Below are 26,609 nucleotides of genomic sequence, written 5' to 3' on the forward strand. Positions count from 1 at the left end.
GAAAGGTTTGTTTCTCAGGAGGGACGCAGGGTGCTCCATACTTCTGACGAGCACTGTAAATTTCACTAATTAGCAATTTCTGTGAAGAAATGCCTTTGTTTGTGAGTGCTATAATTTTGATCAAAAGCGATAATTTTAACGTGCCGGGTACGATAATATGGGTTTGGGAATCGGGTACCACTGCTCAGCCGGCGACTGCCAGCTTCCCACCTCCAACACAACATTACCTCTTATAGACGAGTGTTGTGCATGTTTTATATGTTTAATTAATGTGCAGTCATGTTATTTGCATACTACAGTACAATCCCAGCTATCCGATATACAGACAAACAGAATACTAAAAAAAACGGGAAAATTGAAGGGCTGGTAAAAATGTCAGTAAGTTATAACTATGTGCCAATTTGAATGGACTGCCAAACTGCCGTTTTACTGTGTCACTCGAGGCTGGGTGAAGTAGGACTAAGCGAGGTTAAGGCATTTCTGGCTAATGTAAATCCCTAGTAAATCCTCTTAACCAGCCCTCCTCTCCCCCTCTTTCCCCTACTTTAATTCAGTAGTCCTCCACATTCTCCACAAATCACCAGTCTGCTTTTTACTGCCTTGCTGTTGTGTTGCTCTGATAGACGGTAATTTCTACACTCCAAAATGCCTAAAGAGCAAACTAAATGTAAGCATGTCGTGCTTACCTTGAAACAGAAGCTGGACATATGCAGTAGACTTGAAAAAGGCGAACATTATAAATCACTGATGACTGAATATAATGTAGGAAATTCAGTGATTTATAATATCAAGGGCCAGGCATCCAAGCTCAAGGAATTTTTCATGAAAAGTGAGATAAGTAAGTCCATTGAAAAAGGCATATTTTTTACCAGCAAAAATGGAGGATCTAGACCTAGTAGTGTATGAGTGGTTTTGCTTAGAAAGATCTAAGGGAGCACCTGTTTCTGGAATTTCCCTCCCTGCATCTTAGTGCTCACATTATAATTCTGATTGTCTGATGCAGATAGCTGTGAAGTGATGAACAGAAAGCAGAACAAAAATGGAAATGCAGCTAAAACACTAATTTCTCGATAACCTTGAATGATACATTCAAAATTTTGGCAGGTTGCACATTGATCAGTGTCCTTGACCATTGGCTGAGCATGAAACCAACAGATTATTGTGCACATGATCTCCCACCATCATGGGGTACAGAGTTCTACCACCCAGATTTGGGAAACAGCAAATTAGGCCTATGATACATTTTGTGGAGATGTTATTGTTTTGTTTGTGGTAGGTGGGGGTGCTCACCTTCCACTCACTCGATGTTGTGCTGCTCTCGGGTGTCTGCCCTTTCCTCTCCTCCATCCTTCTTTCCTTCATTCCTCTTCTTTCTGCCTGTGGATGACTCTACACTGAGGGACAAACCAAATGGTTTCCTGTACACCTGGAAACTATTTACTACTCTGGGTGGTAACCACATAACCAAATTTTTGGCACCTGGTGGTTTAGTGGGTAATTACGGCGCTCCAGTCAGATTGAGCCAGTGAAGGTTTATATCCAAGGGGTGGTTGGGGTTTATTGCTTATGTAATGCCACTCAGGGATGAGTGAGGCTGGTCACTCTCATCTTAAATGTCAGGACCAACTTGCCTAGCCCTGGGCTCCTATGCTACTCATGGGGAAACATAGGATTGGATGATGATGATGATATTGTGATTGGATGTGTTAGTTTGCACAACATAGTCCATGTATATGGAATTAAGAAACTAGTGATGCAATTAAAAAAAAAAAAAAAAAAAATAAATGACAGTGCTGTACAGTATAGTAACTTTCACTTTCTCCTTCTCAGAAACTATAATGGCCGATCAAGATACAGAACTTCTGGATTACGAAGAGGATGAGGAGCAGGTGGAAGCAGGTGCTGAGGGAGGAGCTGGAGCAGGTGAGGGAAGTGCAGCTCCAGCTGCTGCCAAAAAGGATGTAAAGGGTACCTACGTATCCATTCACTCTTCTGGTTTCCGGGATTTCCTCCTCAAGCCTGAGATTCTGAGAGCAATTGTTGACTGTGGCTTTGAGCATCCCTCAGAAGGTGAGTTTTTTTTTTTTTTTTTTTTTTTTTTTTTTTTTCCGATCATGAAATATAACCCAGGATGCTAGATATTTTTAATGGTCCCAATACATAACTTTGTGAGTCATAATAATAATTATTTTATTTTAATGTTAACATTTGGTATCTGTTCTAGGTGTATTTTGGATACGTGTTAAATTTTGCCCTTCTTTGTGTCTCCAACAGTTCAACACGAGTGCATCCCTCAGGCAGTGCTGGGTATGGACATTCTGGGCCAGGCCAAGTCTGGTATGGGCAAAACTGCTGTCTTTGTTTTGGCCACATTGCAGCAGATTGATCCTGTTGATGGACAGGTAGGATATTCAAAAGATCTCATACAGTTGTTTCCATGTATTTTGCTTTTAGTTTGCAAAATAGTTTCTTTAGCCCCCCCCCCTTTTTTTTTTCCATAAGGGTACCAGTAAGCATTATAGTGGGTTCTGACACTGGCACTATGTATGAGGTATTCCCAATAGAAAAAACTTTTTAAATAGTGCACCAACTAGTCATGATGGGAATGCTGTGTAGCAGTGACTTTGAGCTTTAGTCAAACAGTAGCTGCATCATGCCATGTCACTTAGTCATCGAGGTACGCATGCTTGAGTGTAGTGTGTGTGTGTTTAGTGAACTTGGCGATTTGTTGCAAGCTGGACAGTGAAGTATCGTGAAGTGTGTTTGTGTGAACTTTCCAAATTGGGAAAACTTACTTTCTGAAAAATGTCATAACAGGTGATGAAATATGGGTGTACAGCTACTATGTTGAAGCAACAAGACATTCATCTCAGTTGGTTGGAACATTGTCATCATGGGGTGGGGGGGAGCACGTCTGACTTGCTCAAATTTGAAGGTGATGTTGACTGTCTTCTGTTAGAAGGACGTCATTCGTCGTAAGTTTGTTCCACATGGTCAGTCAGTAATTTTGTTTGAACATTCTGAAGTGTTTGGGGGCAGCAGTATGAAGGAAAAGGCCTCGTGGATAAACAAAATTTGGATGCTGCACCATAAGAGCGCACCTACTCACATGTCTCTTCTTATCCACGACTTTTTGTTGAAGTTTAAGACTACTGTCACTCCCCTGCTACCCTGCTGTCTGGATTTGCCCCCCCCCCCCCCCCCTGGTACAGTAATTTGGTAAGTGACATGGTGTGATGTGGCTATTGTTAGATGAAAGCTCAAAAGTTGTCAATCCTGTCACAATCATGCTACGCTTGCTACTTGGTGCATTGTTTAAGAGATTCCATTACTTTTTGGACAGACCTCTTAGCATTAACATTTGGAATTTATATAGCAACCAGAAAAAATTTATAGTAAGAGGGATCTCACTATTGACAATGTTATCTATCTATCTATTGCCCAACGCCGTAATCCCGCAAAGAGTGGCCACAGACAAAACGCCTCCAAGTCACTCTGTCACCCCCCAACTCACCCCCCCTTCCCTCATATACCTCTCAACTCCATCCCTCCACCTTATCCTCGGTCTACCCCTCCCTCCCTCCACCTCACCTACATACACCCTTTTAGTCAGTCTTTCATTCTCCATTCTCTCCACATGTCCAAACCACCTCAGTGTATTTCTCCTAATCTTCCCAACCACATCCACATCTACCCCACAACGTTCCTTCACTTCTTCATTCGTCAACCTGTCACTCCACGTCACTCCACATGCTCCTCTCAAGTAACTCATTTCCACTGCTCTCACTCTTGACTTGTTCCCCTCTTGCAAGGTCCACGCCTCGCTTCCATACATCAGGGTAGGGATCACAATACCTGACAATGCACATGCAGGAAATGAATGAAACATATACTATATCTATTTGTATCCAGACACCATAATCCCATTAGGAGTGGTTGTTTGTCTTTGAGCTAGTTGTCTTCCAATGAGGGTCACTAACCTTCTGCCAACCCACTTGCTGACGTGTAAGGAACACGTATGGGTTGGTTATATGGTCACCGCCCAGTGTTGTAAATGGTTTCCTGGCATACAGGAAACCATTAGTCACTCAGTGTAAAGCCACCTGAAAAGGAAAGGAGTGATAAATAGTGACAGGCAAGATGGGAGAAATTGGAAGAAGGCAGTCACAGAAAAAAAGTGATAAAGGTGAAGGAAGAAGTAGGCTTCACTTTATAAAGTGAGTGGATGATGGTTGCCACCATCTACCAGGTTCAATAAAATGTGTTTTAACATCCATCTATCCATCATCTAAATCTTTGTTTCCCCATGAGGAGCATAGGAGACCAGGGCTAGGGAAATTGGTCCTGACATTTAAGATGAGACACATACAAAAATTGGACATCACCCATTCATTTAGAAAATAATGGATATCAGTCCAATTATTCAGTGTCTGTCAGCCCAGTGGCAAGATTGACCTTCATCAGTCTTTTACCTCATGTAGTTAATGACATTGAAAACCTACTACTGCCATTTGTAATCTCTCTCAAGTATGGAGAGGGTTATATCTAATCTCACCAGTTCAAGTATCCCTTAACCTAATCTGGTGGTAGCAGTAATAATGCAAATGGAACATGGTAAGATGAAGGAGTTTATAAGATAATGTGCAGTTGTCCATTTTTCCTATGGAGGTCTCTATCATGGTGCTGTTGATACTGTAAACCCGTAGTAATGCCGACACCATTATTATCCCCTCCCCCCTCTTTTAAAAGTAAATTGTGGAACATATTGGATGCTATTATTCCATTGCTGCTATAAAGGTACTGTGTCCCAGATTTAAAAATTTTAAGTATTAACTGTACTCTGGCATACATAAAGCAAAATGACAACTGTCTGAAATGAAGAATATGAACTCTCTCCTAAATTACCAGGTTTGTTTCTAACAATTTCATTTGATCACCAGGTTTCTGTATTGGTCATGTGTCACACACGAGAGCTGGCCTATCAGATTGCCAAAGAATATGAACGCTTCAGCAAGTACATGCCAACCGTGAAAGTGGGTGTGTTCTTTGGAGGGCTGAACATTCAGAAGGATGAGGAGACCCTGAAGAGCAACTGTCCCCATGTGGTGGTGGGTACCCCAGGGCGCGTCCTCTCCTTAGTACGCAACAAAAAACTGAATCTCCGGAACCTGAAACATTTCGTTTTGGATGAGTGTGACAAGATGCTGGAGCAGCTAGGTGAGTTTGAACTGCATGAGTTTTGTTAAACAAATTTAGATGAGAACTGGGAAAGTACACTAAAGTTTTTGCCAGTTTGAATTACTTAAACTTCACACTGAAAACACAACTAAAAGTAGCACTGAGACCAAGTAGGATGATAAGGTTTTTAATTTGTTACTTTCATGCATTATTGTGATGGTGATCATCTGGTAGTTTTGTAAAATTTTTGATTGTGCATTAGCAGAATTATTATTTTGCAAATCATTGATTCATTTGATAATGTATTGCAGATATGAGGCGTGATGTGCAAGAGATTTTCCGTAATACTCCTCATGAGAAGCAAGTGATGATGTTCAGTGCCACCCTCAGCAAGGACATCCGCCCTGTGTGCAAGAAATTCATGCAAGATGTAATTACTGAAGTCTTCTTGTATCTCGTACAACTCCGCTTTGCCCCTAACAGCATCTTGGGACATGGATGGAAATTGGTTCAGCCTCAGATTTCCTGATTCATCCTGTTGCCACCTGGATGAAGAGTAGTTCAAGCTATCATCCACTCCCCATTCTCAGTAACATCTTTGCACCAGTCAGCTACCCACAGTTAGAAAGATCATGCACTGTCAGCCACTCTCACCTCACCAGCAGTTAGTTCATTGATTCATCCATCCCATCTGACACATGACCAACCAGTCGATAGTTCTTCGATCATTTAACTTACACCGAACTACAGTTTTATCAACACCATATTACACACACCATCACAGAAACATAAAGTGTTCCTTGAAAACTTCAGTCATCACCATAGTCATTGCCATTGTCCCAGTATCATTTCCATGCCAGTATCATTGAAACCTGTCCCATCCTTACCTTGTCACACTTCATCAAAGTGAGATCCTGTCCTGAGACAGCTGTGATACAAAAGAGAAACATCCACCACAACTTTCCCAGCACCTCCTCTCTACGAGTATCGCTTCTTGATTCGCACTCCAGCTGAGTTATGGTGCATCTACTTAATTTTCTCTGCACCGTGGCAAGTGGTGTTAATACAAAAAGCCTCAAGACTATATTTTCTTATTCCTGACCTTATGCATCTAGCCTGAATCCTAATCACAAAGTCTCAGATATCCTGTTGATCCTTTCCAGTCCTAATTCCTTTCCACCCATCCAACTCACTATCCCTGATCCTCTCCCCAATCCTAAATCACCACATTATCATCGCTCAAGAAATCACAAGTCGACCAGCAAGACTGCAGAGGAGACTAGCCGACTGAAGGAAGGGATGTCTCAAGCAAGTGGAGGGGTAAACAGACCTCTCGATTGACTGCTGCTTTGCGGAGTGCATGCCATCTGCCAAGTCTGGCGCGGCAGGAGGAATACACCTTCCTACCCCATGGCAGAAGGTTTGGGGGTGTTGTAGGGGAGGGGGGGAAGCTTATGCTGCATCAGGGAGGTAGTTAACTAAAATGGTGTTAGGAAACATTTGGTGATGTTACTAGGGAATACCATATATACCATCTCAAATTGCCACCTTTGTGCTCCTCCAAAATTAGCAGAAGAGGTGTGGTAATCATAGGAATACTTGGTTTGGGTTAGATACTGATCTAGTCATGTTCTGATTACTATACCTGGCAACAAAGCTGATGCCCATAGGGTCACCATGAATTTGTCATTGATTAAGCTATCTGTCAAGTGTCTTGGTACTGGAAAAGCAATAAGTTAGTACTGTAGAAAATTGAATATAAAGAACAAGAATGCTTGAAACTGGTACACTTATGTCATATTTTCTTTGCATCATTTATGTTTGTAGTGGCTGAGAGGAAGTGGTAGCCAGAGTTTGATACTTAAAGGATACCTGTTGATAGTTTGAGTTGAAATATTTCTAAGGGGCCAGAATGGCTCAGTGGTAGCACTTTACCTCATGACTGTAGGGTTGGACTTTCGAGCCCACACCAGTGTACAGTAACCCCTTAATTCTAGCGAGGGTTACGTTCCCAGACCCTTTGCGTATGTGGTAAATTCACATACACGTTCTGCCCATGTGTGCACGTAATTATGCATGTGTATTAGGTGTATTACATCTAAATAATACTGTTTATGCACTAGATACACCTAATAAACTAGCATAAAGTTTGAAAAACAACAGAAATGTAAGAAATTTGACACTGAAAGCTGACAAGCACCGTCAAGTCAATTCACTGTCAAAACATGGATGATTCCCCGTGAGGACAATTTGCACCCTAGACGATTTCCCTTCATTCTATAAATATACTGTACTTATTGTTGATTACTTAATACTTTAATAACTAATTTTCAGGGGGATTTTATAACTCATATAAGTAAAAAACTAGTGTACTTGCTAAATAAACTGGTATGTAAATAAATGATGGGGAATCGTCCTGATGGCGAATTGTCGCCGACATTCCTTCCCTAAGTTTGTCCAGCACTTTAACTTTCTCTGTCAGCGACATCACTCTACGAGTCCGTTTTGGTGTGTTACCACATGCATCACTAGCACTATGCTTAGGCCCCATGTTGGCAAACAAGGCAAGCAATTACTGGAGGGCAGAAAAATAAGCCACAAATAACGATTTGCGAGTCACGCACGGTTCGACCGTCGGATTCAAACTGACACTGTGGTGCATGGTAGACCGACCTCCCACGTTCGTGTGCACGCGCACGCGCGTGCACACACACACGTATGCACACGGGCAGCGGGTAGGCATTTTTATATTTTATTTGTTTCATACAGTATATTAAAATTATTTATTTGAATACTATAATTTTCCGTTTTAATTATTGTACGGAAAATTTGTGGATAACCGATATCATGTGAAAAAAGTTCTCGTGAATTAAGGGATTACTGTAGTATATTTCTGGTGAGAAGTAGCAGTCTTTCCATGGAACTCTCCTTGCCCAGCTGAGCTATATGGTCTGTTGCTCCTAGCTCGGAGGATTCACTCTTCAAGGCGGCACAAGATAACTGCTATTGCAGACTGTTCCTCTGTCATGTTTTTGTGCTACCCTAGTGTGTCTGACCGAGCAAATATATCAACCACAGGCAAGCAGCAGCCCCTGCAGGATTGTCCCGTGCAGGGAACTGATGTTCCTCTGCAGCTGACAGCACCTTCCCACAGCAAGGTGTGGGGATGCATATGAAAGTTTGGTTCGTCAGTGGAAGCCACTTTTGCAACTCCATCCAGTTAACAAGGTCACTATAGTAGGCTCCACATGACTCCATTAATTTGGTTATATGGTTACCACTCATCATTGTAATTTATTTCGCAAGTTAAGGAAACTGTTTGGCTTGTCGCTTAGTATAAAGTCATCTGAATTGGAAAAAGCAGTAATGAGCAGTGACAGAAATGATGGAAGGAATAGGAAGAGAGCAAGACAGACACAGAAAAGAATGATTTACATGATGGATGAAGTAGGAGTACTACATCAAGGGAGTGGATGGTATCTGGGCATCCCCACTTGCTGCTTTACAGTCAGGTAAAGCATCAGACTACCACCCAATATGAAACCCTGGTAATGAATTTCTTTAAGCAAGGGGATGATTAGAGGGAGAGCTGAAACTACAGGTGTATGTCATGTTTGGCTGATAGTTGTTTCTCCCATTCTGCCACATAAAGTTATTTAGAATATTTTTTATATCGTGGGCAACAGCTTTCCATTCAGTTTGGTTGTTTTTTACCACTTGGAGTGGTAATCGGGTTAGTCTTTAACCCTCTTGTGATAGAGATAATGCAAATTCCAACTGCTCGTGGCCGTTCGACGAAGATAACATCCAACCAAAATTCAATTGCCCATTCCAAAATGATGCAGGTTGCAGCCAATGAAATAATCATGTTTGGTATATAAATGCTTTTTACTCAGCTAGTCTTGTTCACACCACTAATTGGAAGTGCAACTCTTCGAGAATATTGGCAAAAAAGAAGTATGGCAGTAGACTGAAAAATACAGGAAGCAGAATAAATGGATTATAAATTACAGAATTTTGTCACCACAAGCAGCAGCAGCTGTGGCCTGAGACATGATAAAATTTCCTTTCAAAAAATCAATCCTAACTGAGTCACTGAAATTGGTTTACCATTGTATAGGAAGGGAAAATATAATTTTCTCACAGCACGGTACAGTATTGTGAAATAATTGTATTTGTCAAAAAGTGAAGTGAAGAATAGATATAGTGGAATAACTACTGTACAGTACTTGTATTCATTTTGCCTCAGCTAGTCTTGTTTACAGTACCAACAGGAAGGAGAGCTGTTCATGTCTGTTTTAGGGTAGAAAATATTGGAGGGAGATGGAAAACTAAGTACAGTTAAATATTGTGTAAACTTTTGGCATGTGGCTATTTTGGGAGGGGGGGGGTTGATTGTAGGTCCCTCACATTGAGGGTGTGTGTGTGTGCTGTGTGCACAGCTGCTGTTGGATGCAACTGGTTACTTCGGTCACAAGAGGGTTAGTGGTGTTTTAATAACTGTGATGAATTAACACCCTTTTTCATAGATGAATTAACACCTTTTAAAGTTGCTTAATATTTATTACAAAACAGTTTTGGAGTCAGAAATTAACATTATTTTACTTTTACCCCCTTCATTTTGATCCAGAATCATGTTTTGCCACTGCGCATCCTACTGAGGACTGACAGACTGAGAGAGTTTTGGGAAGGGTGATAAAAGTGCCTCTGGAGTATGGCTTGAAGGGGTTGGCATTAGGACTGGACAAACCATTTTGACATTGCTAGTAAAGGAGGTGGCATTACAGACTGGGTTCTGTATGATGGCATATATGGGTTTAGTTGTTATCCCAACTTTATTAGTTTGGCAAAATAAGTCAAAACTGCATTACTTTGCTTATAAAGGTAATAAGGGATTTTAGTTCAGAAAAATGTGTTCAAGCACTTTTTTCTTTATTTTTTCCTCATTATTAACTAATTGACCTGTTTACTCATTTTATAATACATTATTGGGTTCACCTTAGCATAAATGTATCACTTTTTTTTTTTTTTTTTTTTTTTTTTTTTTTTTAAATCAGTTTCGCAGCATGGTGGTACCATCTTGTTTTCCCAATAGAGGCCAGAGTCCATGCCTGTGTAATCCTGTTCTTTTCATTGCAGTATTTTCTGTTTTCTTCTCATAGCCGATGGAAGTTTACGTTGATGATGAAGCCAAGCTGACTCTGCATGGCCTTCAGCAACACTATGTCAAGATCAAGGAAAATGAGAAGAACCGCAAACTTTTTGAGCTTCTTGATGCACTTGAGTTTAATCAGGTGAGAGGATAATGTGTTTATACTCTTTAGAACCCAGTAGTCTAATCAGATTTCACTTTTGTACTTGAGAAGTTGTAAATAGGGCTGAAATGAGCCATGTTAAGAATAAATTCCAAAATGCCAGTTTCATCATGATTCAGGTTTATCCATTTCTCATGGGATGAGACCTTGTGCATAGTGGCTTCACTTGCTATCATGTTCCTGAATTTTAATCATTCAAATTCACATTGCTATGGCTGCCCTTTCAGTTTTATAATATATGTGCTGTTTACTGATCATAGTGGTAGATGGGGGCACTCACCACCCACTCACTCGATGTAGTGCTGCTCTCGGGTTACTGCCCTTTCCTCTCTTCCTTCCTTTTTTCCTTCCTTCCTCTTCTGTCCTTCATTTTTTCCTCTTTTTTTTCTGTGTATAGGTGACTCAACACTGAGTGACAGGCCAAATGGTTTCCTGTACACCAGGAATCCATTTACAGTGAATGCTTGATTATCCAGCTTTCGGTATATCCGGGCCGTGACCAGATGGTTCAGTGGTACAGTAATACATAGAATTATCTGTATGATAGCTCCGGTTTAAGCCCCTAACCGCGGGGATGTCGGGAGTGTGCCGTTCACGTCCCGCGAGGATAATCACGCTCCGACTGACTTTTTAAAAATATTAGCCAAAAATCATTTATTTGTCCTAGAATATTATAATTTTATAAGCATATGGCACAAACCTTCAGCTTTTTCGTGGGATGTTTGTTGAGCCTTCGTTGACTACCTTAGGACTTGTGGAGACATTTGGGTAACAAAGTCTCCACTTACACTTCCCGATACCCTGTAATATGGTTACCACTGCCTGATATTATAACTACAAACACTATTCTATGAATTCAAGTAGTTTGGAATCCATATTCCCCTGCAAAAAAACTGTGAAAGCAACGTAAATTACGTGCGCATATGAGCTTTCCACCTACACTCGTTCCCCGATGGTATTTTGAGGCGGAGCTGTCATTTATTATTCATAAACACACTCACACTTTATATCCCTAGTACTTTATTACACTTATTTATGTATACAATATTTATCCATGAGTTTCTTTCAGTACTAGTAGTTTATTTTCACTCCAGGCATTCACTTTCTCGTTCAGTAAACTGGCGTGGAGAGCGAAGCTTTCACTTTCGTTACTCCAAGTATTTATACACGCTAGAGCAAAGGTTTCACTTTCGCTTTCATTACTCCAAGTATTTATACTCGTATTCTTATATTACTAACTATTTGCATTTCAATTTACATTCTCTTTATTATTTACGTTATTTACATTTCTATTTTATTTACACTATGTTATGCACTGTCACTTGCAGTAACGTATAGAACTATTTTCCACTGTTCAGTTATATTTACATTCATTGCTTTCTCTTGCTATTTACACATTATTTACATTTCCACTTGCACTGTTTTAGAGTCACCAGAAAGATCGGAGTCACTGTCCATCGTTATCATTGATAAATTAGCCAATTCATGTTCCACATCAAAGTCACTTAGCCCTTTACCCCTTCTCACATGAGGTTTAGTAGGGGTAGAGGTCATAGGGCCCTTTGCAGGGGGCTAAGGACAGGTGCGAATTGGACGTGGTTTCCTCTTGAAAGACAACAGTAAACTGAATGATGTGGCGTATTATGGGCAGGGAAGGGTTGACAATGTCAACGTGGTGACAGCTGCAAATTTATATGCTATGAAATGATTGGCAGGAAAGCTACACAATACATAATAAATTCGGTAGTTCCATGTGAATGTAAATATCACTTAGGCTTCTCCTTTCCTATCTTATATATATTTTTGCTACGAGAATAGGTCATACGGCATATTTCAAGGGGAAATAAACAGGGAAAATTAGCGAACGAGTGCACGTGGAGTGTTGCCAGGTGATAATTATCCCATTCCAGGCATATGGCAGTATCAATTACCTTTTCTCTTTCTTTTATATATAATTGTGTGTAAGAATAGGGCATAGCGCACATTTCAATGGATAAAATGAGTGGAAAAATCCGTCCAGGATTTGTGTAGTGTATCACAGTTCGGCAGGTGGGAGGAGAGGGTAATGGAGGGGAGGTAAGGAGGGGAGTCAAGGACAGGGGGGAAAATGGCTAAATTGTCAACAATGGATGGGAGTGCAGATGACATTAGCAGAACTGACTATAGCTGGACACTGGTGGTACTGATAGATGATACAAGCCACTACTTGAAAGCCCGGGCAGATTCAAAATAACACAGAATCACTAAAGTGACTCCCTGCGGTATGATCCCTTGCCCCCAAATTTTGTGACGCCTTGCAGTTAAGGGGTTAAACAGGAACATTTGGTTGGTAGCGAGCGAGGCACGTGTAAACGAGCGTGTGTGCCTCCACCCACACCTCCTGCTCACAACTCGATCACAAGGGTGCTAGGGTGGAGTATGGTGAGGCTACTGATAACTTAACCTGGCCTAAACTTTTTTAACTACCTAATAATTTAACCTAACCTAACCTGGGTTCCAGTTGGAAAATTGGGAAGCGAAATCCACTTTTTAGTACGTTAAGTTTCTTCCATTATGCTGGAAACAGTCGTAGATATGGCTTAAAGAGCCTGATGATAAAGGAAGAAATCTTTCAGCAAGAGGAGATAATTTACCACCTTCAAAATAGAAAAATATGGAAAACAAACTAGATGAATACGAATTCCCACCGTCACTAACTCGAGAGTTGCCATTGATCGCCAGCTAATCCAACATGGAAGTCGGGCTACTCATGCAGAGACCACAGAAGTCGCATGTCTTTAAAAATCTCACCCGTGATAGTTATTGATATACCGTACATAAGCTCTTCATGATATTATTCTTTAGTACAGTAGTTATACTAATTTTCTAGATATGCTTTAATGCGATACATGCAGGAAAATGTTACTACAGAAGCCGTGAAAGCGCACCAGGTGTGACAGCATTCATCACATACAGTAGAACCTCTCTCATTCGGACCATATGGGGGGAAGGTTTGTCCGAATTAGCAGATTGTCCGGACCATCAGGGTAATCTCCAGTTCATACCTAAAACTATCTACATATGGTATGTTTGTTAATTATTAACATATGTTGCATATGTCAACCCTATGTAACTGCAAAAGATGAAAGGATACTAAAATAACAAAACTAATCATGTACGATAGTTTTGTATTGCATAATTTACAGGTAAGGCCATGACAAGAAACTAGCCTACATTTTAAATTGTAGTGACTAAGGCTCGTGTAGGCAAAAAAAAAAATTAATTAATTAACTGTAATATTTGGAATAAAAATAAAACTTATGTAGGCAAAAAATACATTGTCATCTTTGGCATATTGATAACGCCCATATGGGCAAGAAGCTAATGTTTGATGTACAAGTAAAGCACATTTAAGTACAAAAAATAACCTACAGTAATCACTAATCACTGTAGAATATTCTGACCCATTTTTGTGTAAGCAAACTCCCTCTTTTAACACTTTTATTCATTGCAGAAGCTACACTTGCATTAAGGGGCATGGTAAGGAGGATTAACTTTTGAAATACAGTGTAAAAATATAAATGGTTGGTGAACTAGTTGATGGAACGAATGCTAGTGTGTGTTTAAACAGGCGCCCATGTTGCGACCTAGCGTGATCCGAGACTAAACGAATGACGATCGCTTTCCGCGCTGAAACTGAATATGACTTTAGAATTACTTTCAACATATTTTTGGAGTTTAGTATTTTTAAATTTTGTCCGAATTAACAGAAATCCGGATTAAAGGGGTCCGAACCAAAGAGGTTCTACTGTATTTACAAGTCTCTAGCTACACCTTTTGTTTTAAACCAATATAATTTAGTTTTCTAAAGGAACAATGCTTCATCTCCAAAATGCTGAAGAAAATCTGTGAAGTTTTTCATATGAAAATTGTACAATGTTTAAAGCCGAAATCGTGCAGAGACGAGATCGCCGGCCGAAATCCGACGATACCGTGGGCTCCAAAATATTGTACAAAAAGTCAAAACAACATGCCAGTGGTGTACCCTGAATAGGGTATTCCTTTAGACTTCACGAAATACTTCAGTCTAGGCACTGTCCATTTTTCTCTGCAACGGTTTTCCATGATTTATGTACAGTAGGTCCAGCGGGGCAGTGGACACACGTGAGTTTGTTATTGTTTATAATCGTAACGTACGCTCTTCAGCCGTGTCGTGCTAACATTTCTTAATGAAGAATCGTTACATGTTTCTCATAACACTATTTATTTTTGTTCTGATGAACAAATACATGAAATGGATGTAAAATAAAGCTTATCAATATTTAAGGAAGGAAAGAATACTAACCGTCCCAAAACCGAGATGGTTGACTCAGCCTCCCAATTTTTTATTCTCATTAACTATATTAACCTCTTCATTACCGAATTCCACACATGTATACGCCCACATACATAAATAAAATTCGGCTGAGAAGCCGAATTCGCTTATGTATACGGGCATATACATGAGTTATATAGGGACATTCAGAGAAGCCTAATGCTCGGTTTGGGCTGAAATAATGATGGCACATGTTGTGACTCAATGGCAACTAGCTCTGACGTCATGCACCCTTGTTATGGCTCTGGCATGTGTCATAGATTTATGCCAATGGGCTCATTTTGTGTGGGGGCATATTGTTTAATATATATTTTGATTTTGTTATATGTTATATATAATGTGATATAGAACAAATGTGACTGTTGGTATCAGAGCTCATGGTTGCCCATCAGCGAGTCCAGCCTTGCTGTACCCACGGGTGGGGGGGGGGAGAGGGAGGGAAGGAGAGGAACACGTGCTTGCAGGACAGTTACCGCGTTTTCTCATGAGAGGAGGTGCCATGGCGTCGTCTGATAGTGAAAGTGATGTGGAAATGGAATGGGATAGTTAACTGGAGGGGTCAGATGACAATGAGACTCAGTCTGACTGAGACGAAGATTATATGCCTGAAAATGACAGTGCAGTGAGCAGTGATGACGATAGTGAGGAGGAAAGTCACGCTTCCGACACTAGTTCATCTGTGTCACCATTATTACCAGGCCCTGCTACTCCAGGATTCACACTTATGGCAGATCCCTTTGCAGACCAATGACCCAGCCCTTTGCCTAACGTTGTTGATGACTTTCCCGATGTGCATCCAGCCATTATTGATTATCATCAAGCACATGCAGTGAGTCCCTTGGACTGTTTTCAGCTGTTTGTCACCAATGATCTAGTCCAATCCTTGTGTTTGTGGATGAATGAGCGGGCACACAAATTCTTCAGAGAAAACCCACACATCAAGCCTAACAAATTTATGGGGAAGAAATGGAGGGATGTTCACGAGGATGAGATGAATGTATTCATTTGTTTGCAACTGTTGATGGGACTCAACAAATTACCAAAAATCTCGGACTATTGGAGCACCTCATTACTCTGCCAAGGCCCACCTGTGTTTACCTCAGCAATAATGAGTAGGAATAGGTTTTCACAAATCCAGCATTTTATCCGATACTCACACCCTGATGATGGAGATGTCAAGAAGCCTGTTACAAGAATGTCCACCTTCCTTATTATGCTGCAGGAAAAATGCATGCTGTACTTTTCTGCTGGGGAGAATTTTGCTGTTGACGAATCCCTCATCCTCTACAAAGGCCGGCTACACATCAGGCAATATATCAAAACCAAGAGAAAGTGGTTTGGGCTGAAACTTTTTGCACTATGCCCTAGCTCCCCTAGTGCCAGAGGATACACGTGGAACTTTTGCTTATATACACCGCGCCTGTATGACCTGATATTGGAGTCCAGACCTGTCTGCCTTGGGCAAGTCTGAGCGAGTACCAGTTTTCCTCATGGGTGACCTCCTGAAGAAGGGAAGGCATGTGGTGCTAGACAACTGTTACTCTTCCTTGCACCTTGCCCAGTACTTACTAGAGAGAGACTTTCATGACAGGCACTATACGTGCAACTAGAGGAGTCCCCCAAATTGTGAGAAATGAAGTACTGCAGAAGGGCCAAGCACTATTCTCAAGGAATGACAACACCCTTCTTGTGAAGTTTAGAGACACAAAATGTGTCAGTGTAAAAACCACCAAGTACGAGGCAGGGTTTGTGGAGAGAACACGTTACCTGAAGGGAGGCAAGAAGGAATATATAAAAAACCAAGGCCAATCCAGAAGTACAACGAGCAGATGGGGTCTGTGGATTTGGTAGACCAACTATTGGAGCCCACTGATCCCACTCGTAAATCATATGCATGTTTCAAGAAGATTGGACTACATATGATTTCACGCATGCTGTCAAACGTTAGAACAATCTACATGAATCTGCACCCTGATATGAAGTGGATTGAATTTGGGGACTTTGTCAAGCTGGTGACCCATGAACTCCTCTCCCAGTGCTCAGTGGGATATGCTGCCTTATGTCTGGTCAAAGAAGAAAAATCCCCCAAGAAGAAGAAAAGGCAGAGTGGTGGGGCTGCAGGGGCTACTCAGTGCCATGAACTGTTGACCATTCCTGCCACTGAGAAAAACAGGCGGCCTCAGAAGCGCTGCAAGATATGTCACAGAGAGGGCAAGACAAAGCTGAGCAGAAAACATTGCCCTGCCTGCCCTCAACAGCCTGGTTTGTGTTCCCCTGAACACTTCCAGGTCTGGCACGCCCAGTGATTCACTCACCTGTCTCGGTGCACCTGCCTTGGAGTGCACCAGGTACACCAGCCTCGGAGCGTGCCACCCTACTCACCTACCTTACCTGCTTCACTTACCTCGGGTCTACTTACTACGTACCTCACCTGCCTCAGACTTATCTACTACATACCTCACCTACAGTGTACACTACTACAAGGTAAATAATTACAAACCTTTTTATTTATGTTCAGTATGTATATTTTCTATACGTGTTACTACTACTACAACTACTGTTACTACTACTACTACTACTACAATTTGTTACATATATCTCATGGTCAATATGTATTTGGCAATAAAAAAAAATAAACTGATAGGGAACAGTGTAAGGATAAATGATACACTACCCCACGATCATGCGGAATGAATGAGAAATCCGGTTTGAGGGGGGGTGCGGGGAGCGGCTGGGGGGGGGGTTAGTAATGAAGTGGTTAAAGCGTCTCTTCCTTGTAGCAGTGAGTAAAATGTTGTTATAATTTCTCCCTTCCTTTTAGTGACAAAGAGAGCACATAAAATGTATGGGGTTTAGTTGACCGACTTTGGTGTCGAAAAGTAAATAATATGGTGAAGAGTGGCAGTTTTTCCGTGGTTAGTGACATTGGGAATTGAATTAGTGAAGTCTTTAGGCTGTATGCTTAAATGAAAATTTTTGGGTTTCACAATTGTAGGGGACAAAATGGAATAAAACTGTTTGCTAATCAGAAAAGAATTACTCTTAGTCAGCATTTAATTTCACATTCTTCGTTCAATATCTCTGTTCCCAACACATTTCCGACCGACTGAGCATACAGGTACTTCTGCTCCTTAAAGTTAAGTGTACATTAACTGCTCATTCTTTTGTTCTTTCTTATGTGTATGTGTGAAAGAGAGCGTACTGATTCAAACAATGATGTATTCCATTAACCCCTTCATAGCTGCCGGCCTTGAACAACACTTTATTGTTTCAGTGTCAGTGATGTTGAGTTGACTCTTCACAGCATTCAACAACTTCCCATCTACTCCATATATTCTTAATACTTTCCACAATCCTTGTCTATCCACCCTGTCATATGCTTTCTCCAAATCCATGAAAGCCGCATACAACTTCTTTCCCTTCTCTAGAAACTTTTCCACTAAAGATCTAAGAATGAATATCTGATCTACACAACCTCTTCCCTTCCTAAAGCCTCCCTGTTCTTCTCCAACTAATTAGAGTTGGTCCTTCATGTTATTATCATCATGTTCTTTCAGCCATATGTACGATTGTTTCCAACGCAGTGGAAGAAAACGTACTCAAAGGTTGATTTCTTTTCCCAATTTCCCAACTGGAGGTTAGGTTAGGTTAAATTATTGGGTACATTCAAGCTGGGTTAGGACAAGTTTAGAACAATCCCTTCCGCCAATGCGTTGATGAATCAAACGAGATGTCACAGCAGACCAGCTAAAAACAATGGGGAATGAACAGATTTAACAAGAAATGTTTATTTACCAGCCCAGAAAAAATAAGGAAAATACAACAGACTATCAGGAAGAACTGATTTGGTAAGGTGCTTCCACTGCGTAAAGAAAGTTTATGTTCATCCCCTCAGTGACTGTGGGCTCAGAAATTTGTGTGCTCCCATGGCTGGCCTGGGGCCCATACTGTATTTTCAAAGTTCTAAAATCAATTTCTTTTCCATACAGATGTGAAAAGACTCGTGTGGCACACCTGACTGTCCCCCCCCCCCCAACCCGTCCTGTGATTTCATATGATTCATGGAAGAATGAATAAAATTAAGGCACAGGTTACATTAACATGTAAACATATGGGGAAAAACATCTGAGATTAAGTGACTGACTGGGTTGGTAGAGTAGGGTCATGTAAACATACCAATGACCTTTCCTTCCCATAATTGTTTGCAGTTTTTTATAGCTCGCCCTAACTCAGCATCACATACACTGATACAGTAACGGATTGTTAAAGGCCGGCAGCTATGATGGGGTTAATGGAACACATTATTGTTTGTATTAATACTCTTTCTTTCACACATTCACACAAGAATGAACAAAAAAAATCAGTAAGTGTATGCTTAACTGTAAGCAGAAAAAATAACTCTTAACTCTAAGCAGAAATAACTCTATGCTCAGTTGGTCCAATATGTGTTGGAAAGCTTGAATTGAACAAAGAATGTTGAACTGAATGCTAACATGACAAAGAACACGTGGAATGAAAGAGCTATTTTTTTTTCTGACTAGCAAACATTTTCTTAACATTTCGTCCCTTAAAATTGTGAAACCCTTATATTTTCCTCTAAGCTTACAGCCTAAAGACCTTACCATTTCAATTCATTTTCCTCTAGTTTGTTTCCTGTATTTTTCTGACTACTTTGAAGGTGATAATATGAATTGGAGCAGATGGGGGACGTGGAAGGTGTGTGTAGAATATTTACAGAAGAAATATGTGCAGCATGTGATGTGGTGTGTGGAAGGAAGAGAAGACGGAGGGGGGTGCAAGGAACAGCGTGGTGGACTGAAGAGGTGAAACGGGCTGTGGCACAAAAGAAGAAAGCATACAATGAATGGATGAGAAATAGGGGCGTGGAAGAAGTTGAGAGGCGGAAGAGAGAGTTATATGTAGAAAGAAAGAGAGAGGTGAAAAGATTAGTAAGAGAGAGTAAGAAGAGAGTGGATGAGGAATTTGGAAGGAATTTGAGTGTAAAGTGGAGGGACTGTAAGAAAATGTTCTGGAAAGAGGTGAAAAAAGTAAGACAGGGTGGAAGTGAAGTTAGCAGGGGAGTGAAAGATAAAAATGGTAGATTACTAGTGGAGAAGGGAGAGAAAGTGAGCAGATGGAGAGAACACTTTAAGGAATTGTTGAACGTGGAGGATGGAAGTAATGCGAGTATAAGTGGCTGGGGAATGGCTGGGAGAAGGAGGGAGGTGAGAAGACAGGAAGAAATCAGTAGGATAGAAGTTGTGGAAGCAATGAAGAAAGTTAAATTGGGGAAAGCCCCAGGAATTGATGGAGTGTGTGGTGAAATGCTGAAGCATGGGGGAGAGATAGTAGTAGAATGGATGTGGAAGATGTGCAGATTGGCCTGGGAGGAAGGTAGAGTCCCGGAGGATTGGAAGTCAGGTATAATTATTCACTTGTACAAAGGAAAAGGGGAAAAAGAAGTATGTGGTAATCATAGGGGCATTTGTCTTCTTAGTATAATAGGAAAAGTGTATGGTAGGATACTTATTGACAGAGTTAGAGAAAGAACAGAGAAATTAGTTGGAGAAGAACAGGGAGGCTTTAGGAAGGGAAGAGGTTGTGTAGATCAGATATTCATTCTCAGATCTTTAGTGGAAAAGTTTCTAGAGAAGGGAAAGAAGTTGTATGCGGCTTTCATGGATTTGGAGAAAGCATATGACAGGGTGGATAGACTAGGATTGTGGAAAGTGTTAAGAATATATGGAGTAGATGGGAAGTTGTTGAATGCTGTGAAGAGTATGTACGATGGTGCGAAGGCTGCAGTGCGTGTGGATGGTGAACTAAGTGAATTTTTCTCTTTGAAAGTTGGTTTGAAACAAGGATGTGTCATGTCTCCATGGTTGTTCAATCTGTACATGGATGGGGTAATAAAAGAGGTACAAGGTAGGGTAGTGGATGTTGGAGTGGCCCTGGTGAGAGAGGATAGTGTTTGGAAACTCCCTGTACTGTTGTTTGCAGATGATACTGTGTTGTTGAGTGAAGACGAAGGGGAGCTGCAAGGCTTGGTGGATGAGTTTGAGAGAGTGTGTAAGAAACGGAATCTAAAGGTGAATGTAGGGAAGAGTAAAGTGATGGTCTTTGAGAGAGGTGAAGTCAGTGAATGTACATCGAGGTTGGATGGTGAGGAATTGGAAAATGTGAGTACATTTAAGTACTTGGGTAGTGTGATGAGTAAGGATGGAGGTTTGGAGGGTGAAGTGCTTGAATGGGTACAGCAGGGAAGAAAGGTTGCTGGTTCTTTGAAAGCAGTGATAAGAAACAGGGAAGTGAACATGGAAGTGAAAAAGATACTACATGACAGTATTGTGATACCAACTCTAACGTACGGAAGTGAAGCTTGGATGTTGTTGGAAAGACACAAGTCAAGAGTGAGAGCCGTGGAAATGAGTTATTTAAGAGGAGCCTGTAGAGTCACATGGAGAGACAGGCTGACGAATGAGGATATAAAGGAGCGTTGTGGTGTTGATGTGGATGTGATAGGAAGCATTATGAGGAACACACTGAGGTGGTTTGGCCATGTGGAGAGGATGGAGGGTGAAAGACTGACGAAGAGAGTGTATGTGAGTGAGGTGGAGGGGGAAAGAAGGAGGGGGAGGCCGAGGATGAGATGGAGAGATGGGGTGGAGAGGTATATGAGAGAGGGGGGTGTGAGTTGGGAGCAGGGGAGTGAAATGGTGGGGGACAGGGCGACTTGGAGGCGATTTGTTTGTGGCCACCCCAAACGGGATTGAGGCGTCTGGCAATAGATAGATAGAAATTACCGTTTCTTTCTGAAAAATTTTCCCCGTTATAATCATCACACCATACCTACGATTTTTCCAGCATAATGGAAGAAACTTACACGATGTACTCAAGGGTGGATTTTGTTTCCCAATTTCCCTACTGAAGCCCAGATTAGGTTTGGTTAAGTTTGGCTAAATTTTGTAGTAGTTAAGCTATGTTAGGTTAGGTTTAGTTAACAACCAGGTTAGGACAGTCTCTTCTGCCATTAAATGCTGACGAATCAAACTAGTTGTAACAATGGAGCTGCTAAAAACCATGGGGGAAACAGGTTTAACAAGAAGCTTTTATTTACCATCCCAGAAGTAATCAGAAAAATAGATAATCAGGAAGAACTTATTTGGTTAGGTGCTACTACTGCTTTAAGTAAAGTGTATGTTTAGTGAATAAACAAACAAGATCATATCTTTGGTGGTGGCTTCCCTTCCTTATCAGTTGCCTCACCAAACCTCACCCTGCCACCCCCTTGATCATGCAGTGAGCAGGAGGCGTGAGTAGGGGGTAGACTCACGCTCATTTACCCGTGGCTTGCTCACTAGCAGCCGATGCTTGCTGTTTAAACTGGAGGTATTGTACTCATATGGATAATTTTATGTATTACCATACCACTTAATCATTAGGTCATTAAGCTTTCACTGTTCAGTACAGTCACACCTCAGTATGGGGTTATGTGAATGAAAACTCATCACATAACGATTTTTCATATACTGTACTGAGGTCAGTATAACATGGTTTCAATGGGGATAGGGAGGGGATCAGGGACCACATAACCTAAAATCTCATAAAACCTTACTCTTTTAGGCTTTCCCTCGGCACTCTCAGTAGCACTGCATTTTCCAGTACCGGTAGAGGTGTAACATCCTTGCCAGGCATGATTTCCATGTCGCAAGTTTCAATATTTCACATAAAAAGTTATCGTTCCTTTTATTTGACAATAGTAGTGGCGTTTCATTGGTCTTGCACACGTGAATCAGAATGACAGAGAGACAATTACATTGAATGTAAACACTAGGCGGTTATCTTGGCTCAAATGTCTGACTGCTTGCGTGGGAGGTATCATGTTTGCACGGGATTGTTATACACAGCCACCACAATTATCTTATAAGTGAATTTCACTATCGTTGTTGTTAAGTTGGGTATAACTCTTAAATCATTGTTCTATCAGTTTATCGTACACCTAAATGATGTACAATGAAGCCTAACTAAGGATTTTGTTTGGGGTTAGAGTATACCCCCCGTAGAGGGGCTGGGAGGAGATACTTCGTCTTGATCTGACGTGACTTTGACCGAGTTATGGATAATGAGGAGATTGGCGTACTCGATTTCTACAGCAGGCTTCCATCACTTCCATGGCACAGCAAAAAACTGGCCCTATTCTAAATTGACAGTGTCAGTTTTTTTTTCTCTCTCTCTCTCTCTCTCTCTCTCTCTCTCATGATTATTGTTTTTTCAGGTTGTGATCTTTGTGAAGTCAGTGCAGCGATGCATGGCTCTGGCACAGCTCCTGGTTGAACAGAACTTCCCTGCAATTGCCATCCATCGTGCCATGCAACAAGAAGAGCGACTAAGCAGATACCAGCAGTTCAAGGACTTCCAAAAGGTGTTATATTTAATTGTCATGTTCTGTTTGTATTTGGTATGTCTGTAATGAAAGCTTTTATATAACTTGTAATGTTAGTGAGAATGATGAAGAGGGCATTAACTACATGTTGTGTCTGTGGTTCCCTGGGCTGAAAAAGGCTCGTGATTGCCAGATTTGTATCTGTGGCCTAATCATCCGCGTGAAGGTTATTTTTATTTTTGGTGAAAGTACAACAGAAGTCACATTTGCAACTGAAATAAGTCAGTTCAGTGCTGCATGGTATAAATGCCCATGAAATTTAATGAAGTCTTTCTCTGCTACTGCCAGAGTTGTTGAGTTTAGCTCTTTCATTATCTGTTTAATTGTTGTTGTTGTTGTCACAGATTTTTACAGCTTATAAAAGGCTGTCAGGGATTTGGATTAACATATTTACAGTATGTTATAGAGTAGTTAAGTCTTGTAAGAGGTATTCTGATTCATACCTTACACCTCATGCTTAATTTGGAATGGTAACCATAGTTTACTGCATTACTTGTAATTATATGTTTTAGGGGGGAAAAAAACTTTATCGGCAGGTTTTCCAGTAAAGTTAGACTCGGAATGAAATCAGAACTTGACTGGTAATGGTAGAATTAAGGGTTAATTGTCAGATTATTTGTTTATGACTAGCACTTCTTGGTGTGTGTAAGTTACAATAATGTGTTGGTGTAGAGATGCCAGGATATGCAGAATTCACTGAGCATATACAAATATGAACAGGTCAAGAAGATAAACTAACTAGAATAGAGTTACAGCCATGTAATTAAGTCTGCAGTTGAAAAGCTTTTTAGATGTGTGTGTGGGAAAAAAGAGTATCCCTTCTGCAAAGTGACAGTGGTAGAGTAGCTGAGATAGCAATTTTAGGGGAAAATTGTTTTGAGAGTGCCATGGCCACTTCTTGTGAGGATATGCCTGAGAACAAGAAGCATTGTTGGCTGTTGTTCAAGTTTTAATATTCATTGAGCGTTAAATATTGAATGTCCACCTAATAACCAGCATGGAGTACTGTGTGGTGAATTGCATTTGTACCCAGAAGTAAAGTTACTTCTGAGCTGGGACTTCCAGTTACCAAAACTGTTTTAGGGTGTTGCTACGTGTTAAGTGGAGACTATAGCTCTTTCACCTTGACAAACATTTTGGAACTTTTCATTTCACATACTTCTGGCAGAATAAGGTACAGTAATACTTAAAATTCAGAGTTGATGGATGTCAAAAAATCCCGTGAACACCTTAATCACAAAAACTCTTCTTGGACTATAAATTTTTACTTGGCAATTTACTTAATGTATTAAAGTCTTCTGCAGTCATTTCATTATACATGATAGTTTAAGCAGTGTAACATAACCGAGAAAGAAAATAGTAAATACAAGCACAAGTAGTCAGAAAGAATGGAGAAGTGATCATGTGGCATAGTTAGCTAGTTACCATGGTAGCAGGCATTGTCTCTCCACACCCTAGAAAAGACAAAAGTACTTAATATACATCACTAACAGAATCCATATACATGTGAATCAGTCATTCCACTTAAAGAATAAATAAGACTAAGTGCCCCTCTTCGTGCATGGTGTTGAGTTGCAGCTGTTTAGGTTATCAGTTAATCAGATGGCTTTCTGTGTACTAGTTCACCACCAACCATCTGGGATGTAAGTCTGCTAGCATAAGCACATGAAGTACATTGGAGTTTATGTACAGTATGTGTAATTATGCATTAACAAACTTTGGTTGTATACTATCCACTTTGAACTTGATAATATTAGTAATATAATGGAACTTTGTAAAGGGTTCTGGTATAAAATGGCAGTTCACCACTCATGTTGTAGACTCCTGTAAGGAATCATGAATATGAGGGGTGAACTTACTGTGTTTTCACAGTTGTGCAGACGGAGGAGTGGAGTATATGCAGTGGTCAAAAAAGAAATGGGGATCCTGGCAAGTTCATCCCTCATATTCTAAACTTATCAAATCATTACATATGACCAAGCTCTGTTATGGGGAGGGGGGGGGATGCTGGAATTAGCTAACCATGGGAAAGTATTTATAACCCAGTTAACAGAGTGGAGAGACAAAACATGTGGTGTTCATCAAGGAACCAAACCACATTTTTTCCCATGTCTCTCTGTGGAGAGGCACTGCTGCAGGTGAGCATTGGGTCATTGCGTGGGATGGCCTTGCGGGGATTGTTGCTTGACTGTGGTTGATGGGTCTGCTTAGGTTGACAGATCATGGTTTCTCTGCTGGTATTAGAGCATCAGCTATTGTGTTAAAATGTTGTCTCCATAGAGCACTGAAGAATGTAAGATGATAGTTTTAGGAGCCAAGTTATAGTGAAAATAGTAGAAGTGTACAGTGCCATATTAGTGCTATTTATCTGTGATTAATTAAATGATGGCATGGTAGAATCCTTATGCGTCAGTTAGTGGTCCCTGACAGAATTTGAGAGGCGTTTTTCCTTGTGGTAGGAGATGGGAGAATATGTATACTCTTTGGCTTGATGATCTGTAGGGTTTAAGGAAGCTGCTGTTCTAGACAAGAATCAGCTCAGTCTGTTAAACTTTAGGATCAGTTAAATGTGTGTAGTGGTGAATTTCATTATTGTTTATAAATCTGCAATCTGTGCTGTATTTGGATGCTTGCCTGTTCCCATGGTTGGTGTCTGTTCACAGCACGGAGAATAATTGCCTTTGTATCGTGGGCTAGCTTTTTAGGTAGTCCATACCGAAAGGCAGACAGATTATCATAATTTCCCTCAAATTTTTTAGTACGGTAAACTCTCAATTATCCGTTGTAATTCAGCCAAGCCCTGTGCAGGATAACCTGAAATGCCGGATATTGCAAATCCAGCTCAACATTCTGTTTTGAGCTGGATATTGTGATTATCCATCTCAACCCTCTATCGTAAAAACTCTTACCGTAAGTAAAATATGAAAACTAAGCATATAAAAACAATACAGTAATGATACAGTACAGTAATACAGTAACGTGCATAGTGTACTCTTGAATGTACAAGTGTTGGCATCGATGGGGAGAAACAGCATGGGGAGTTCGCACTCATAAGCAGTACAGTACACAACACAGCACAGGGTTAGTTTAACAATCATAATAGAACACAAGGACATGAGCACTGACAGGCCATCAGCTTTGCAATACAATGCTGTACAGTAGCTTGAACATAAAATGTCACACAGTCAAAGTACCAGGGTTTTGCGACTGCATGGTCAGAAGAGCGGAGTGCACTGGTACTTCTTGACTCTACGACATCCATGGGCGAGAATGGGAATGCAACGGTATTCTTGGTGTGCCGAAAGAGCCACGCCCACAA

At 40.8% G+C, this 26,609-nt stretch overlaps 1 protein-coding gene across 1 annotated transcript in view; it reads left to right on the forward strand.

Annotated features, from left to right (window-relative positions):
- Hel25E (ATP-dependent RNA helicase 25E) overlaps positions 1-26,609 on the forward strand; it is a 59,704-nt gene that overhangs the window by 11,679 nt on the left and 21,416 nt on the right. Inside the window, exons 2-7 of the mRNA XM_080274249.1 lie at positions 1,831-2,070; positions 2,275-2,402; positions 4,941-5,217; positions 5,490-5,608; positions 10,341-10,472; positions 23,123-23,269. Coding sequence (XP_080130375.1) covers positions 1,839-2,070; positions 2,275-2,402; positions 4,941-5,217; positions 5,490-5,608; positions 10,341-10,472; positions 23,123-23,269 — 1,035 coding nt within the window. The 5' untranslated portion in view covers positions 1,831-1,838. The remainder of the gene's footprint in view (positions 1-1,830; positions 2,071-2,274; positions 2,403-4,940; positions 5,218-5,489; positions 5,609-10,340; positions 10,473-23,122; positions 23,270-26,609) is intronic.

The sequence above is a fragment of the Coenobita brevimanus genome, chromosome 57 (genome assembly GCF_032717465.1).
Source record: "Coenobita brevimanus isolate Jiangsu-jjx chromosome 57, ASM3271746v2, whole genome shotgun sequence".
Lineage (NCBI taxonomy): Eukaryota > Metazoa > Arthropoda > Malacostraca > Decapoda > Coenobitidae > Coenobita > Coenobita brevimanus.